This window comes from Rattus rattus, chromosome 1, assembly GCF_011064425.1.
Source record: "Rattus rattus isolate New Zealand chromosome 1, Rrattus_CSIRO_v1, whole genome shotgun sequence".
NCBI lineage: Eukaryota > Metazoa > Chordata > Mammalia > Rodentia > Muridae > Rattus > Rattus rattus.
In genome coordinates, this window is record NC_046154.1 from 188381254 (window position 1) to 188400851 (window position 19598).

General features: G+C 38.4%; 1 protein-coding gene across 1 annotated transcript in view; it reads right to left on the minus strand.

Annotated features, from left to right (window-relative positions):
* The window catches only part of Nav3 (neuron navigator 3), a 528911-nt gene extending 509812 nt beyond the window's left edge, over window positions 1-19099 (minus strand). The window contains exon 1 of the mRNA XM_032912252.1: window positions 17664-19099. Coding sequence (XP_032768143.1) covers window positions 17664-17822 — 159 coding nt within the window. The 5' untranslated portion in view covers window positions 17823-19099. The remainder of the gene's footprint in view (window positions 1-17663) is intronic.
* Window positions 19100-19598: the final 499 nt, after the last annotated feature.

The following is a 19598-nucleotide window of genomic DNA, read 5'->3' on the forward strand; positions in this document are numbered from 1 at the left end:
AACTCTATTGCCGTAGTCTTATCAATAACCTTGTGAAAATCTAGGATGGTGGGTTTTGTGATTTCTCTCACTTGCCTTTAAGTTTTTCATCCTGTTTCCCAACTATAAGATATTCTTCCTTACCCTTCATGTTACTCAATTGAGCCCAGCAGAATCCAGAAACAAGAACAAGTAGTTTTTCTCTATAAGACCACCAAGAAATAATTTTTCAGTTCACTGTTTTATGTGAGTCAGACCCATAGGAAAATTTTCTATATTGATGAGTCAATTTTATCATTATTTCTGGAGCTGGATGCTGTTGCACATGCCTTTAATTCCAGCACTTGGGAGGCAGCTGCAGGAAGATTTATGAGTTCAAGGCCAGCCTGGACTAGAAAACTTGTTCCATAACATTCAACATGGGCTATACTAAGAAGCCAAAAAAAGGAAAATGTAAAGTATGCCTGGGCTTTTGGGTATCATGAAGTGGACATGTACCTAACAATGCTAAGAAAAAATCTATCACTGATGTATACCTTCAACCCCTGGGCTGAATTTTGGGGTAATTTATTAGTGTTGATTAGGAAAATAATTTTTAACATGATTCAGTAGGTTAAATCATCAAAACTTATTCAAACAATTCACTAGGAATTTTGAGATGAGGAAGAGGAAAAAAAAGTCTTCAAATTGAAGAAAGAAATATGCTTGCCCAAATATCTGGAGAGTGGGAGGACCTTTTACTGTAGGGGTAGACTGGGAACAGTGATTACATGGTAAGGGGTGGGGTGAGAACTAGAGGACCTCAAGAGTCAAACCTAGAGTATGGACTTAGAGGACCACGAGAACTTCTACTTACACATGGGTCTACACTCTCATCCATCCCCCTTACATCAGGCTGAGAATGCCTGAGAGTATATCTACCAAGCCAGCATAGGGCAACGGAGGGGAGTGAGTAGTGAGTACTGAGCAGATTATATCCCTCCACTCCCAGCTAGCCAAACTCCTGAAAGCTAATATAGAGATGGACAGACCTGGGATTATGTCCCACCTTCCAAGATCCAACCTTCCAAAGGATCTGAGTCTTGAGAACAACAGTAAGGTCTACCAGCCCAAAAACCCCAATGCTCTGACTTTGGGCAGAGGGAAAGCAAAGAAGAGCTGATGCCAAAGGGTGTTATTTAAAAAGCTAAAAGATTAAAACCTTCCTGGGAAGTATGTTCCCAAGCATTTTGTCTCCCAGTGTATCAGCCACTATTTGATAAAGTAGGACTGAGAGAAGGCTGGAGTATATGTCTCTGATGAGTAATCGCTAGCAGTAGACCTCCAGAGCTGGTGTTCATATTTGCTAAAATTTTAGTACTCTTGCAGGATGAGTAAATGGGTGGAGGGTAAAGGAACAATAAAAACATTTTGGCTGAAAACTAGGCAGAGGAATTGACTAGGATCCCAAAGAGATTCCCAAAAAACCATGATCTGAAGAATCTTTATACCACAAACTGGCCACCATATTCAGAGTAGGATTACTGAATAAATTCCGTTTTCTTACCTGGCTGTAAGCTTAGTGAATATCTCATAGGCAGTCATCCCTGTTGGCTACAGCTGCTCTAGTAAACTCTAGAACGTGGAGACCAAATAGCAATTAATGTCAACCTCTTTGTAGATGAGCTTTGGATCCATCTGTTACCTTGATGGTCTTTGCCACAGATGAGGCTACATATTAGAGTTAGCAGGGCATCTGCCCATCTGTGCCTTGTGTTGGGGAAGGCAGACAATGATCTTCCAAAGACCTGATGTTCACAAGCATTAGATGGCAAAGGCCCTCTTATTTGAAAGGCCTGGATCTTGCTTAAGTGCCATCTTTCAGGTCAATGAAACTATCACCTACCCTAGACTCTGTTCCAGATCTACAGTGGCTCAGAAGATCTGGAAATGAATATCCAGGGCCTGATAGCCAGAAATCTGAAACAGTGAGTTCCTGGCTTCTGGATGGGTTCATCAGGGAAAAGCCGAAGGATGTATGTGGTAAAAAATTTAAGATATTCAGCTAACTTTCTCAGATTTTTACAGTAGTATGCCTAGACTATGTACATAGTCTATATACACATATATGTGTTGCACATACACATATATGCCCATGTACATGTGCATATACAATATGTATATATGTGTTACACTTAACAGTAAACATTTATGTATTGGGTAACATAGTGAAAAAGAAACATTACACATTTGAGAATATGGATATATGTAAAATTCTGTTGAAAGTCTTTAGAAAATTGCAAGGTGATTAATATTACAATGTACAGCTTAATTTTTAAAATTTTTTTTCTAAATTTCATAGTAGGCCAGAAATATTGCCTGTGTCTGGTCACAGTCGACATTAAGGAGAAGCCAACCTTAGAAAAGACTTACTGCTAACTCTTGGTCTTAGTTACCTTTCTGTTGTACTGATGAAACACCATAACCAAGGCCATTTATAAATGAAAGCTTTTAAATTTGGGCTCATGGTTGCACAGGGTTAGAGTTCAGAACCATCATGACATGGCAGAGAGCCTGATAGGAGGCAGACTGATAGGGCACAGGAGCAGTGTGTGTGAGCTTACATCCTTATTCCAAAGTAAGAGGGGGAGGGCTTTTGCAATCTCAAAGCCCTGCACCCCACAGTGACACACTACCTCCCAAAAGGCAACACCTCTTAGTCCTTCCCAAACAGTTCCATCAGCTGGAGACCAAGTATTCAAGTATATGTACTCATGGATGCTGTTCTGACTCAAACTACCCCACCTTGAAACTAAATGTTCTCATCTTCACAATAAGCCATATAATTCCTGTGTTATCTGTAACTATAACAATCTGTAACTAAACTGCAGAGAATCATGATAGTTTTCTAATCAAAATTATTACTAATAAATATTAATGAATCTTATTTGGGGTACCACTTAAACTCCCTTCTACTCTCTAAATCCCCAGTGAGCATTATAATTTTAACATGCTTTTTGAGTCCTTTTTGATTTTACCATTGGGCCAGAAATGATCTAATATTAACTGGAAATGAAGTAATTGGAAGAATACATGTTTCAGAACAATTCTTTCTGGAACATAAATTTAAGAAGGGATGGATTTAATGACTGACATTTTACTAGTTTTAACTTTAGTGAATTCTCTATCCAGGCACAGTTTAGAGAACATATGGTTCTGTTGATCTTATCATTTGACTACAAGAAAATAAGTGTATGTGACGGATGAATTACACTACAATATTAAGGGATACCATCATGTTTTAACATCACTTACAAAGTGATGGAAAATACTATGCATAAATTCTTTTAAGTGTTCTATAATTCTTTTTGACCTCAGTGCCTTTTCCCGGATACTAATTTGTTGGCTGACCCGCTTATAGTCTTTGGAATAGCATTGAGTTCACCATGAGATCATGGAAAGCATTTGCAAAGAGTTGAGATGTCCATTTCATAATCAAAAAAATCAAATAATTTTATGGATAATTAATCACCATGTAATATTCCTATACACATGGGTGATGCTAAACTGATTTCTGCATAAACTTCTGGTTGTTCCATGTTAACAAAGCTAGTACAAACAGTTCAAATATTCATTTAGGAACAAGACTATCAGATTTCTAATAAAAAATATTAAGGTCCACTAAATTCATACCTGGAGATTCTTGATCTCCAGAGCAATGCTGACCTCCTATTCTTAGCTTATGAACTTGATAATGAAAACTAAATATGAAAAGCTCTTCTATGGCTATTCTTGTCCACTGGTCTAACTTGCGACTTTGTTTTTTATGACATAATTTTCATCTTTTTACATTTATTCATGTGTGTGTGTGTGTGTGTGGTGTGGTGTGTGTGTGTGTGTGTGTGTGTGTGTGTGTGTGTGGTGTGTGTGTGTGTGTAAATCAGAGCATTATTCAAAGGAGTTGGTTCTCTTTCCACCATGTGAGTTCCAGAGATTAACTCAAGTTTCCAGGATTGTCCATAAATACCTTTACCCACTGATCCTCATTACCGGTCCCTAACATTTTTTCCTACATCTTAATCCAACCAGTAGCTCTTCTCAATGGAACTCCTGCAATGGTGGGACTGTTCTGTACACTAGCCACTATGTATCCACTAGCCTTGTGTGGTAGTCTGGAACAGGAAGTGAGACTAATGAAATTAAAAATCAAATTCTTAATTTAATTTGGTTTAATTAAGATATAAATAGATAAATCAAGATATTAACAATGACATCACTGAGAAAAACAGCAATCGGCTATTTTACAAGCTCTGATTTCCAGGATCTAAATTCCTACTGGTTCCTCTCTAACACTTTAAGAAGAAGCAGGAAAAAATAAACAAGCACCACTTTAGCTAATCAACATTCTATTAGAATTAAGGTCCTCTTGACAAAGCCTCATTTTGAATGATGTTTGTAAACAAGTGGATGAAAAGCCCATTATCTTTGAGAAAAACTGAAACAACATTGGGAGATAATGGACCCCTACCCATTCTGGATATAATAAGAATCTATAAACTGGGTGACTTTGATTTTACTTTCCTCATCTAAGAAAGTGCCCGCTAAGTACCAAAAACAAAACCTTCCAGGAAAGATTCTTTATACTCTCAGCAAGTCAATATTATAAGACCTTACACAATAGAGTTCATGTGGTATAGAGCATAACATTATAGCACTAACGTGTGGTTTTGATTTTGGTTTGGACGTAGTGCAGGGATGAAATCTAGAACCTGCTGCCTGCTAGATAAGTAAGCAATCTACTATTACTGCATTACATCACCCCAGAAGGCTTTGTAAAATGAGTGTTTGTCATAGTTCAGAGGTTAAGAAACTGGAAAGCACCAATACTATATGCTTTATAATACTAGCACATCTCTGTAGAGAGTACTTTTTAAATTTTGTGCTTTCTCTTTCCTAGCAAGAGACTTTCCAGAAACTTAGCTTGGGCTCCTTAAATGTCCTTTCTAGCAAACATCACTAAAAGATACCACTACTCAAGCAAAGGGAGTACCAACAAGAACACTGTGAGAGGAGGAGGTGAGAGGCGGATGACCTCGAGGATTGAAGCCAACAGAAGTAGAAACTGGAAATGGGTCCAGGACAGTGTCTCTGACCCAACAGATACCCTGAAAGTGGCTATGTATGTAGCTTAAAATGTACTAGAGATGGCAGCTGCAAGTTGCCAGAGGAAAATCTATCTTAGCCCTCGGGAATATGGTTCTTCCAGAGAGTACCTAGTTGGAGACAGGCATTACCAGTCAAGCATTGTAGGACACCTGCCAGCACCATCTGTTTGCTGAAAATGCTTCTGCGTAGACTGATGTCTGTGGACATACTCTAGCTTGGCCATAGCATGAGTGAGCTTGCTTCTCCATTCCCTCACCTCCATCACCACCACGACTCAAGTAATAAATCCTAGGCCCTGTGCTCAAGTACACCCACTCAGAGATACTCCCAAACCTAAACAAAATGTGACAATCCTTTTATCCACACTTATTGAAGAATAAACAAAGGTTGTGTATAGTCTTAATATCTTTATAGAACCAGTATGAACGCTGAAAACCCAAATCTTGTACAAATATCTGAATCTGTTACTATCCAATGTTTCAAAAATCTTGGGTAAACGTCTGCCTACAAAATATCATGAATAAATTCATAAGTAAACGGCTAATTTGTAAGGGAAAAAAAGGACGGAATTTTAAACCTGTCACTGCTCTTGTTTGCAAATGCTTGAAGTCCTTGGAGACTCTATGAAAAATTCAGGAGGCTGTATTAGCCACCAGACTTTGAGTGTTCTCCTTAGTCCTCACAGGGAGCGATAAAGAACCACAGAATATATTTACTCCAACCAGAAAGACCTCACAGTAATCATAGAGCTGCTTTGGAGTGAGTTGTAGTTTGACTTTTTAAAATCTGTATTTCTGTCATTTAGATTAGTATTAAAACTGTACCATCATTAAAAATTTCTAACTATTATTATTTTTCTGAGTAAGCTGTAGCTGTAGCCACACAGGCATTTCTTCCTGGTCCCACTGTAACAGGTCTTGAGTATGCATCAAGTGCAAGGTGTCCAGTCAAATAAAAGGATGACCATACCAGGTATTGTCCTTGACTTTATAGACACAACCAATGCATGAGGATCAGCAGCAATGGGAATGGTTGTGAAGAAGATGAGCAGCTGGGTTCTTTCTATAATAGAATAAGATGACAGATAGGTAAACAGAACACAGTGTTGAGAAAGAAAACTGATAAGATCTGATATGTGGATAGTGTGGGGAACCTGGCATGTGCAACAAAGAAGCTACAAACCACAAAGCAATAAGGACTCACAGCACACAGCTTGAAGGGAGGAAGCACTTGCTTTGTTCCAGGGAATTAGACATGCTTTCCAAAGAGGCTACAGAGAATGGCGGAGAGCACTGGGAGGAGTCACCATCAGAGCGAATCAGATGAAACTGTGCAGGATTCTCCAATCATGTTAAGGAGCTGATGTCATATCCCAGAAGCACAGAGGGCCTCACTGAATGGTGTTAGGAAGGAGGGTGATGAGGTATTGACCCAAGCACATGTTTAGTACCACAGCTAGTCAAACCACTACTCTGGTTCCTGATGATGGATATGCAAGAAGTCTGTAAAATGGAACATTCCTACAAAAGTGCTAGAATACTCTTTTATGTATTGGTTTTCTAGTAATTTTCCTCCAAAGCAATCTGGAACTCACTGCATTACTTCATAATAACATTAAAAAAATATTTTACAGAGCACAGCACACAGAGACATTAATTATGAAGTTCACATTGCTTTAAAAGCATTACCCTAAATTCTTTTCCAATGTTAATTAGAAAATAGCATGTACATACAAGGTGTTGTTTATCTGCTATTTGCAAACACCGCAATTTGCCAACACCAGCAACTGTTAAAAGATAGAGACCTTGCTAAGACAGAGCAAGGTAAACCTACTTCATCGCACCTAACAATGCTGTTTAATCAAGCAGCAGCCAAGAGTCTGAAGGAGAACATTTCACGTTAATGAAGACTATAAAAGAGAAAATTAACTACCGGCAGCAAAATGTACAAAGTAGGAAGTGTCTGTTTGAGTCTTCAGAAACAGACTAGCCCGAAAACTGAAGGCACATATTTTGATACATTTGCAACACTTTTAAGCATCAGTTAAAAACAGTAACGTTAGGAAAATGTAATGCCTGTGACTTCAGCTCCAGTTAAAAATATTGGTGGAAGTAGAAAATCTGAAGGGACATCAAAACAGGGCTGAATACTCCCTTCGCTGTGCCTACACACGTCAAGTACACTGTAAATTAGGCCCAGAGGTGAACACACTTCTACTTTCTTTTAAAAGCATCCTCTTGATACACACACACACACACACACACACACACACACACACAAAATTCCCTGAAAAGACTAGCAATCCTACCCCTGTGGCAGGCTGCAGGCACAGCGCGTCCCACCATGCTGAGCAAATGTTCAGTGTGAATGCAGTCCAACAGCACACCCCGCCTCTCTCCAGGAGACCAGGTTGGCTCATATACATGACTGTCCTCGTGCCACTAGTTCCACGAAGAGAGCGGAAAGCCCAGCTTTTGTGATTACTTAGTGCCCCGTGAGCTGGCAAAGTGAGGAACTGAGAATGGGGCCGGACTCTTCCTGGGTGGACTGGCCGTTTTCCTGAAGCACTGTTAGCGCACCTAACAGACTCCTAGCAACGCATTTCTATAATAGAGAAAAAGCTTCCTAAGAATAGATGAGAAGCCTCAAGTATGAGTTCCTATGTGTGAGAAGTGTGCCGCCGCCACCATCACAGGATGTTTAAGGCCAGCAACAACGAAGTTAATTAATAATAAATGAATAGAAACGAAGTTTTTCGGCACCAGGACTCACTGTTCATAACGTTTCTGTCATATTTTGAAAGGTTTCTTGTAAAGCGTTAGATCAAGAGCTAGACCTTGCTAGGGACATCCGTCCTTCTGCACGTCTTCATGTACAGAAATTTAAGCCCTGCTGATAGATATTGAGAGGGTAGATATTTAGTCCCACTGTGGTATTTGGAGGTTACGGTTGTGATGGGACTGAATTAGACAAGGGGGGAGGTTAGTATGCAGCTTGTATTATTTCAAACCTCTCCCCTCTCCCGCAGGCTTCATTCACAGGACCAAAGAACACTATTAGACAATGTGTTGCTAAAAAGAAAAAAGAAAAAAATGTGCCAATTAGAAACTTACCAAAGTAAAATTTGAACATGTTAGAATGGTGTGCATATTAGAACTATACCAGGGTAAATACACTAACCACTGTGCAACATACCAGATCGAGAGAAGGTGTACCATCCTTACTCTGCTCCCATTTAAAAAAAAAAAAGACACCTGTAGCTGCAGTGGCATGGCTGTTACTGGATTAACCAAAGCACTCCTCACTCCCAGAGACCTCAGCTCAGCTCGATCCTCACCAATGTCACAGCTACTTATATTGTCACCTGTCCATCTGCCCATTGCTCTATGCGGACCTAGTCCTGTGCCTTGCTTCTGCAATGAGATCCAGCTTTAACCCAGCCCGAATCTGCAAGCCTGGATTTCTGGCTCTTGAGCTCCAGACATTCTGCAACTCCACTATGTATCTTGCCTTAGAAAAGCAGTGTCTCTCTTGTGGCTTTATCACCTCTGCTTGTCTGTCTCCTAAGCCAGTGTTTAACCCCCTGAGTTCTGCCCTGCCCTCGCTATCACTTTGTCACCATTTTCTCATGGGTAGCTGGGTTGCTAGATAGTTCAGTAAATACATGCGATCGCAATGAACTGTGTAGTGTGTTGCCTCAAAATTAACATTAACTCATTACGCTGATTTCTGTTTTTAAAAAAGTGACTGCCAACTACCAGCAGTAACAGGAAAGTGGGACTACTTAGCACATTGAAGTCAACAAAACCAACACACTCTCTGAATTGATGTTTGACCCTTGGCTTGGTGGGAAGACACGAATGTGTGTAGGTTTCTGAGATAGCCTACTTGTGTTATTTATCACACCCATTTAGATTTTGACTCTCCCTTGGAAATGGTTAAAGTTCATTTGTATTTACTCTGTGCATGTTTGATGGTCATTCTCTCCTCATGAAAACAGAAACGAGCTCATATGCAGTAATTTTTAGAACTGGAAAAGTATATTTTTATCTCAAGGCACCATAGATTAAGAAAAAACTTGTACCCGGCAATATGCGATGGACACAAAATAATCGGGTTTTTCGGGCTCTTATCCTAAGGTAAATAAACTCTTTGAACTCATAGATTTCTCTTCAGAACACCTCTGCCACTGAGCTTCAGTTCCATGAGACTATGTATAACAAACATTATCTTAAGCACCAACTATTTTGTGACTGTCAGGAAATCAGCAGGTAAACTGTGGTCTAATTTGAACCGCTAACACCCAGCTCAGTATAAGCCAGTGAAGAATTCTCAACACACAAAAAAAAATCCTACTCTGTAGCTAGTTCAGAAGTCCTAGGACTAACTTAGTACTTCAACTGCCTCGTTAATAAGTATCTCAAGGTTGTATTGTTTGGTTTTTTTGTTTTTTTGGGTTTTGTTTTGTTTTGTTTTATGAATGAGGGGTTGATGTAAGAGTTGGAAAGCAGGAATGGATACTTTAACATCCGGAGTAACATCTTCATTGATACATACAATGCATACCTGGCAAAAAGCAATCTCAGCAAGAAAGGGTTTTATTTTGCTTCAAAGTTTGAGGCACAGTCCTGCAATGTGAGGAATGTATGGCAGCTTGTTCAGTCAGGAAACAGAGACCAATTTGTGTGCCCTGCTCACTTTAGACCTTACTCAGTCTCCTACATTTAAAGTAGGACTTTTTACATAATTTAACCTAAAGTAGACATACCTCACTGTCCTGCTCATAAGCTTATATCTTGAGTTATTCTGTATACTATATAGTGGACGATCAACATTGCCCATCACAACTGTTAGGATAATACGAGCTGCAGATCTGTCAGCCATAGGGTGGCAGTACAAGGTTATTGCACCTCTCTTGGGTGTAGACACCTATCAACTGAATATTTCAGTCAAAGCCACACATATGGAACAACTGGGTGGTATTATCATCAGTCTGGAAATGCGTCTAGAATTTCTAAGAGGAAAATAGGAATGTATAGAATACAAACGATGAAAGCCTTCTTGGAAAGTCTTATTTCCAAACTATGCTGAAAGAGAAAAGTGACCTGAAACAAATAACAAATCCATTGTGTTGATACCGGAATCTTAGGCCTAGAATATGTAATGTATGCTCAGATCAAACCCTCAATAATAATTCAAATATAAGTAGTTCAGTTAACTAGTAATTCCAGGAAATACTAGAAGTAAGGAGTCCAGAAAGGATACAAAAAAAAGGCAAAAACAAAAACCCCAATAACAATAACAACAACAGAGTGAAATTTATCACAATGATGTATTTATCACTGAAACTTTATCCTCTACCAAGAAGTTCTCAGCAGGGCTCCCTAGAGCTCTCCTTCTCAAACACCAATGAGCAGTATGCAGATGCTGGGATTTTACACAATCTGATTGAGTAGGTGTGGGATAGAGCCTGAGACTCCATACTACCTGATAGCTGTCGTAAGTCGGTATTATCTTGGTTCTTACAAGATACACATCAAAGATTTAGAAAGTTTCCTACTGCTTTTTCACTTAGTCTCTTATGAAACAGAATTCATCATCCACACCTGAGTGATAATAGATAATTTTGAAGAAATATTTTATCATATATATATGCCCATCTGTAGAATGATGTCATTATGCAGCAAGGCAGATCCAGGATAAGGGGTAGCCTATCATTGAATGAGAAGGAAGAGTAGGTGGGGAAAAGTGTTCTTTTAGTCTATATTTTGTAATTAATGATTGTGGGGCCAGGGATCTGTGGGATTGGGAGGAGTCGTGTCCAGAGCGGGAATGGGATGAGTTGGATCTTTCCCTGTGAATCTCATCTTGAAGTGGGACCATTCGGCCTTGGGCCTGCATTTCCGGGTACAGATAGTCCAGCAACCCTCACCTATGCCCACACTTAATCACAGTCAGGTTAAACGTTCCCTCTCCTTATAAGGTCATAGCAAGCACCTGGAATTCCTCCTTATGCAAATGAGGCCCACCCAAAAGCCCAAATGTTTAAAATGCCTCTATTTCCCCTCCCCCACTAAAGGATCTGCTCCCTGAAGCCTATCTCTGGAGAAGTCTGTTTCTTGTTGCTCTCGCTTGCTGCCTGAGGTCTCCATCACTCCAGGGTTGTTCTTGCCTCCCATCCCTTCCCTGGATCTGCCATTTGTGGTCTTGGGTCATTACACCATTAAGGGAGGGAAACAGAGTAGGAATGACAGATGGTATATGCATATTTTTCAATATTTTAGAAAAATATTTAAACTCATTCTTAGTTACTAGTTTATACAATCATAATGGCCATGGGATAATTTTCATGTTAGCATCAAGATAAGAGAAAGTTTAAAAAGAAATAGGAGGGGCTAGCGGAATGGCTCACTGGTTATAGCACTTGTTGCTCTAGCAGATGTGCTGAGTTCTGTCCTCAGTAACTACACCATGACTCTCCATCACCCATAACTCCAGTTGTCTTAATGGAACCAGAGCTCTCTGCTCTCTGCTAACTTACTCAGGCACTTGGTATAACATGAAGGCAAAACACTTATACACATAAAAATAAACCCTTCAAACTAAAAAGAGAAAGAAGTAGGAATATAAATGGGTTTATGTGGGGCTGGAAGGAAAGACCAACAGTTAAGAGAGTTCCTGCAACAGACTTGAGCTAGGTTTCCAGCGTTCGTGTCATATGGTTGACAGTCATGCATAACTCAAGCTCCAAGGGATCCATTTCCTTCTGTAAGCTCTGCCCATACCTACACTCGGGTGAACGTACCCACACAGACACACGGAGACATAAATAATTTAAAGTAAAATTGGTCTTAAAATACACCGAATCTTCTATACTGGTTATCATTGTATTATCAAGAGGATCATCATGATAGCAGGTATTTGTACCTGCTTGTGTACAATTGTACCTCTAGTGCTCAAAGGATATAGATATTAAGTATCTGTTATCAGCCCTGGTTATATTGGTTGTCTGTAAGAAAGACAGGATCGTTATATTGGCTGGCATATTAAAGCCAGCGTCAGGATAAAACACATGGGCTATTACAGAACAGAGAAGTGGAACAATGGAGTGTGCTTGCATATATCCCTTTTTCTTCCCTGTTTCCAACACCTTGTGTTTTAAAGTCTATTTGCATTTTAAAATGGTTATACAAATGGTAGCGAAAGGAGAAATAAAGCCATAAAATCTTTAGAATTCTATTTGAAGATTATATGTTCAAATATATATATATATGTGTGTGTATATATATATATAGAGAGAGAGAGAGAAACGGGAAGGAGGAGGAGGAGGAAGAGGAGGAGGAGGAGGAAGAGGACAAGGAGGACGAGGAGGAGGGGATTGGGGAAGAGGTCCACCTAAGTTCTGAACTGAGAGTAGAGTTTCTAGAAACAGTGTTGATCAGACAAGCAATACACATTAATACACCCTTATAAAACAGAACTCCATGTAAAGTGGCTGTGTGACATCCAAATTATTGTAATGTAAAATGTTTCAGAAATGAAAGGTCTAACTGGAAGTAGAGTAGCATGAGCAATGTTGGTACAAACCCATCACAATCTCGTCTAGTACCCACACTGCCACTTTGGATGGTTTTTAAATGGCATAGTTTGGTTTTATACAATTTATCTTCCAACCAGTTTCCTCTAATTAATGTATATGCTGTATATACATTAATAGTAGTCAGGTGGGTTTAATGAATACCACTCTTAAGAAGGCCAGAACCCAGAAGAGTGAAAATGTCACCAAGCCTTCTCTAATGACTTAGCCTCATATACTCTCTCAAGAGGACAAAATTTCAATCACTTTTACACACAGGTACTATGTGTGTAATTTCAAGTACTTCATAGCACCTTGGAGAATAATCCCAACTCTAATATACCTCTTTAACCTTATGATCCTGCTAGAATTATTTTACCATTAGTACTGGGAGGAAAAACAACAAATTAACACATTTACAAAACAGAATGTCAAAATATAAATAGCAAAGTTAGAATTGGGCTTACTTGAATTGATAACATACTTTTATGTAAATCATTGACAACTCTAGATAGCTGGTTTCGGTAGAATCGTTTAAATTATATAAACAAGGTTTGGCCTTTTGCTTGATGTCACTTGAAAGAAAAAGTAAAATTATTTCTATGTGAACAGACACTAATGAGACATGCAGTGCCTTCTGCGAATGCTACCTTATTTAACCACCTGCCTTAACTTGATTTCAAGTCTAAAGTCCTACAGGGGCCACCCTTAAAGTGGCAAGCTCCTTCTCCAAATTAGCATTTTTTATGCAGCCACTGACATGATAACATCTCACTTCGCACTCTTCTCCACATTTTGAACACTCTCACTGCATCCACAGTACAACACTCTGAGATAACTGCTGTCACTGGCAAAGGAATTATGTTACAAAGGTTGATCTTGAGCCTTCTCCAAGCAGTTGGGAAATATTATTTGTCAATAGCATATAGAAAATAATTTGGGGGAGGAGTACAATCTGAGTGTTGATCCTACAGATTTTTATAAATGTATATGTCCTCTGTGTGCATGTATATAATATATACATATATGTGTGTATGTATATTTACACGTAGTCTTAATCTCTTTCTGATTAAACCAATGGAGCAAAAAGTATCTGCAACAGGTGACCCAGTGTGTACTGAAATCCATTGCCATAATTTTGGCATGTGTAGAATGCTACCATTTTAATACTAACTAGTAAATCTTGACAATGATGTCTGCTTTCACTGAATGTACAACATATTCATGGAACTATGAACTAGTGTTCCAGTGTTGTCTAAAATGCAAATGGCTGCAGTTACATCGACAGCAGAAATTTATTGAGCTCAGCTTTTAAGTTCAAGGTCACGACTAATTTTATGCCAGTGACATTTGTACCTATCAGGTTTTCATTGTCCTATTCTTTTTGCAGAAGTAATCCCATGGAGCAATAAAAAAAACCTAATGGGATGCAATCTTCCAGCATCCCTGGCATCAACATGCAAATAAGGTTGAAAAGGTAAAAATTTAAAGATACAGAGCCTCATTATGGGCACATGGGAGATTATTCTACAAGGTAAAGGTCAAAATCCAGGCTATGGTCCAGTATGAGCTCTAAGTTCTACTGATAAGAACTGAAATAATTAAGAAAGCCACTGAATTCTAACTAGCCCAACGCTTACCATGTTGATGTATGATCACTAGTGTATTTTTTGAGTTCTTTAAGATTGTTAGACTGACTCTCTTTAATTCCTAAAAGATCCCCTCTGCTCTGTTCATAATGACGGTGCTTTTGATACGACTTGTGCTCATGAGACCTTTATAAATTTCAGGTGTGTTTTCTTCTGTTCAAATATAGAAATCAGTACTTAAAAGAAACCCTGAAGTTCACACATTTAAACAAAAAACTTCACTTTTGAAGTTATATGTTCTTGAGTAACTGGCAACTATTTTTGTATTTGTTTTAGTATGATTGAGTAAGAATCTAATATTCAGGAAGAGAAACTCCAGGAAAATTGTGCACCAAGAACAAGGATATCTGTGCCAACTAAAAGTAGGGTTGAGCTACCCAGAAATTGTGGTTATTGTGAAAGAACCAAAACAACTAAGATAGTAAGTGCAGATTTTTACTTTTGAGAGAAGATACTATATTAATAAACTGCAGGGAGCAACATGTTCCTGAGATACCATAAGTGCTATAAACAATCGCTTTCCATTTAGAAGTAAAGCACAAAAAGCATAAATCCATGTATTAGAAAAATAAAACTAAAATCATGTAACATGTTTGTAGACTATAAGAGGTTAGCTGTGTAGTAGATAGATCGGTGCCCATGTTCACTCTTGTTTGTTGAATATTGTTTTAAATTTCTAACATATAATAAAGCCCATGAAAATAAGATATATGCACAAAATATCAGGGATATGATCATCTCTACAAGAGGCAACATGTAGAATATACATATTTTATTTCAATATTGTAGAACACTGAACCTATGAAATTTACTCATCATGAAGGACTGCAAACACTTCAAGTAATTACAAGCATAATTTTATAATCTCTTCTAGATATTGTATGATGGCAAGACTGAGGTCAATTCTTTGTCTACAAAAATTTATGATAATACATTTCATTTTCCACTATAATGCAAACTCATAAAAGTGTCATTGACACTAGCACTTCCAGCTGACACTTAACAAATTTGAATTTTAAATGCCCCTGAACATCTATCTGTCTAATTTTTCTAGTCACCTTTCTCATATTCATTTATTGACTGCCTAATTATTTGTATATATTATATATATATATCATTTATGTATCTGTTTATCTATGTGACCTCTAGTTTATTTGTAGATCTTCTAAATCACATTGCCCTCTAAAATATCCAATCAATGTGGCAGCCAACAGGTCATTAAATCCCATTTTTCATTCTTCTTCCTACTCAATGAAAATGTTCCCTTTCCTCTACTTCCTCTCCCAAAGGCTAGAGAAAAAGATTGGAATATTGCAGTCCCCAAACACAAAGCTGGTATTTCTAATTTTCCCACAGAATTATAACTCTCTATGCTTTTTTCTAAACTCAAGTATGAGTTGAACAATCTTTTGTGAATTGGCCTGGGAATCCACACATGATTACAGTCCATTGTTTAAAGTCTCTACAAAAGCAATATAGAAAATTCTCAAAGAACTCAGTTCATTTTTTGGCTTGCAATCTCTTTTTACATTAGCAGAAAATGACTTGTTTGGGAAATGAATGGGTACTTTTCTTTTCTATCCATAAATCAGGGTGTCTAAGCAAAGTTAGACCTTTCTAGTATCAAGTGTTTATCCGCCACCCACCTACTCTCTAGGCCTATACAACATTGTGGGTAAATTGCCATCAGTGTTAAGGATATTTTAAAAAGTATAAGGCAAAATGATTAATTAACTGCCTCCTGCAGGGACCTAGAGATGCTTGCTTAGGAGTAGAGTAGTTGACTGCAAGTGTCCCTAGGTTCAATCCTGGGCATTACCAAAATAAAGAAAAGAAGGCAAGCAAACAAAAATAAAGAACAGCAGAGCATTCTTTTAGACTGAAACTAACCACCTCCTTTGAGTTAGCAGCTATTAACAAAGGAAAAAAGCGGTATACTTCAATATAAACTGACTATAAATGAACACTATTCTTAGAAATGCACCCATGTAGAAATGCAAATTTTACATGCACCAGGAAGTGAAAAGCACCTATAGGTATTGTGGACTTGTTCTTAGTGTTTCCCGAATGTTACTTTCCTTCAAGTACACAAAATAACACACAATACCTACTACACTCAAGAAAAGTGGCACCCACTGCTGTCTCTTTTAATGACTAAGGGGTGGCTGTCGCTCTATTCTAGGAGTAGGAAACCAAAAACTGAAGAAATTAATCAGCAATTGACCCAAAAGCCTCTCTCAGACTCCTTAACTCTAAAACTGAAAGACCTGAAGTCTTAGGGAACTGTAAAACATCTGCTAAGCAGATTTCTAAGATACACGTAAAAGCAAATCTAGTAGTAGTAGTAGTAGTAGTAGTAGTAGTAGTAGTAGTAGTAGTAGTAGTAGTAGTAGTAGTATTTCTTATACATTGCATCCAACTACAGTTTCTCCTCTGTCCACTCTTTCCAGTCCTTCTACCTCACCCCAAATCCACTCCTCCTCCATTTCCCTTCAGAAAAGAACAGATCTCCCAGGGATATCAACTAAGCAAAGCATAACAAGTTATAATAAGACAAGGCACAAATCCATATATCAAGGTTGGGTGAAGCAATCCAGTAGGAGGATCCTAAGAGCAGGTAAAGGAGTCAGGGATACCTCCACTCCCATTACTGGGAGTCCTCCAAAAACATCAAGTTACACAACCATACAATATACTCAGAGGATGTAGTGCAGACCCATGCAGGCCTCCTGCTTGTTGGTTCAGTCTCTGTGGTCACCTACAAGCCCTGCTTAGTTGATTCTTTGGGCTGTATTTGACCCCTCGAGCTCCTATAATCCTTCTTCCTCCTGTTTTACAGTGGGTCTCTGTATCTGCTCCCATCAATTGGATTAAGGTTAAGCAAATTAAGCAAATTAAGATTAAGCAATAAAGATTAATCAAATCTTAATCATCCCTCTTAGATCCTTACCTACTTTAAAATGCCGTTCCATTTATCTCACTCTTTTGCTCATGTGCCTCAGCCAATTGGTCCCCACGTATCTATCCTGTACCTAACAGTAGTCAACAAATATATCCTACATGGTTAGATTAACAGGGCTTTCTGTCCTGGGCACCGTCCTTGACCCTTCTTAAGTGCCCTTTACATTGTTCTTACTATAGTGCCGTAACTGAACAAAAAAGAATCTCTTAAAAGGTAGAAATATTAAATTTAAGTGTGACCCTTCGGGGTGATTCTGAGGCTGTAGAGTAAGAAGTAGCAATAAAATGACTCCTGATGACCAAATCCGCTTTATTAGAAGCAGATGAAGCAGAGATATTTTTACATCTCTTACCTTCTTCTGGTCTTCCAGCTTGTGACTCACCGGATTCTTCCCATGTCTGTTCATTTCTGAAGATAAATCCATCACATTAGGTCCTTGCCCACAAAATGCAAACTCTTCAAAATGGCAGCAAACTAATCCAAGACGCAGTAAACAGGAAAACACTGGCATGCCACATGTCCCATCACACGCTGGCTTCGGGCTTCATCTACTCCAGGGTACAATTAGAAAATCCATGGATTGAATGAAAAAAATGAAAGCTTGCAATTTAGTTCCAGCACCTTCCAAACCAGCATATCGTTCTGTAATGCTGATGTCCACTAAGCGATCTACTCATCCAGGAAAGCCATTTCCAACTGCTACCTCTTCCTTTCTTCACAATTCTCCATTTTAATATAAACGTACAGTACTCCTATATACCTGTGAGAAAAGAAAAGCAAGAGTCAATACTGTGCCTTGTACCACAGAGCTACATACATACATACCACACAACACCACATTAAAATAGAAATCAACAAGAAATATGCATGTCATCTATCAAACAATAGCTTCAGAATGAGCAAAAGCAATTTTATTTAAACTTCAAATCAAAATAAATCAATAGGATGCTTGTTTTCCCTCTGCTTTAAGATAAATTAGTGGATATTCATTTTTACAAGTCTAAACATTACTAAAAGAACTAGAATTTGAATCCTGATTGCTTTCATTTTAAAATCTATTCTCTGTCCCACATAAATTCTTGCCAATTCACATTTCATAGTTTGTGCACAAGGATTCAATAAATACGTGTGGCTGATGCTTTGATACATTATATGCATACCACATATATATCTGCGCTTTAAGCATTATACAATTCAGTAGTCTCCAAACCCAGACAAAATAATAAAATTACTAAATAATTTAATAATAATAATAATAATTTTTAAACTCAACTTTATCGAAGTATAATCATGCCCAGTAGAGTTCATCTATTTTAATGAGTTTGAGAAATAAATATATCCACATGAACCTAATTTTAAGCAAAACACAGAACACTTCATGTCCCATGCCCAACTGTTTTTCAAAGTCAGTCCACACACCCCATCTCAACCCCAGACAACAGCTGATCTACCGTAATCACTTTAAGATTACTTTTGCTGGTGCTTACATGTTTGTCATGACAACACGTGGAATCTTGTGTATGGCATCTTTCCTTTAATGCTTTGGAGATTAACCATGTTGCTGTGTGTATCAGTAGTCCCCAGTGCTCGCTTCTCTGGGACCAGCTGCTTGCTGGCCTGGTGCATGGCCTTTCTGTCTCACTGGCCATCAGTATTGGACTGGTTTGTTAATTTGTTTATGTCAGCTCAACAATAGTATTTAATATGATTTGTGTTTCCTTATTTATTTAGCCAATCTGTTTTGACTTGTCCCCACAACCTCCTGCTACCCCCATGGTCATTTCCACATTTCTGACTGTTACAGACTACCTCTACGAATCTTCTGTCTCCTTGTTTCCTGACGGGGTTTTTACAGTGTTGCATCTAATGTAACTTAGACAATAAAGAATTTGGTTGTCTACACTGCAAAAAAGAAATGCTCACAAACCAAATCCAAGACACATCAAAGACATCATCCACCATGACCAAGTAGGCTACATCCTAGGGATTCAGGGGTGATTCAATATATGAAAATCCATCAATGCAATACACCATATAAACAAACTGAAAGGAAAAAAAACTGTATGATCGTCTCACTAGATGCCAAAGAAGTTTTTGACAACATCTAACACCCCTTCATCATAAAAGCCTTGGAGAAACCAGGAATACAAAGCCCATACCTAAACACAATAAAAGCAATATATAACAATCCAACAGTCACCATCAAATTAAATAAAGCATTTCCACTAAAATCAGGGACAAGGCTGTCCATTCTCTCCCTATCTACTTAATTTAGTACTTCAGACTC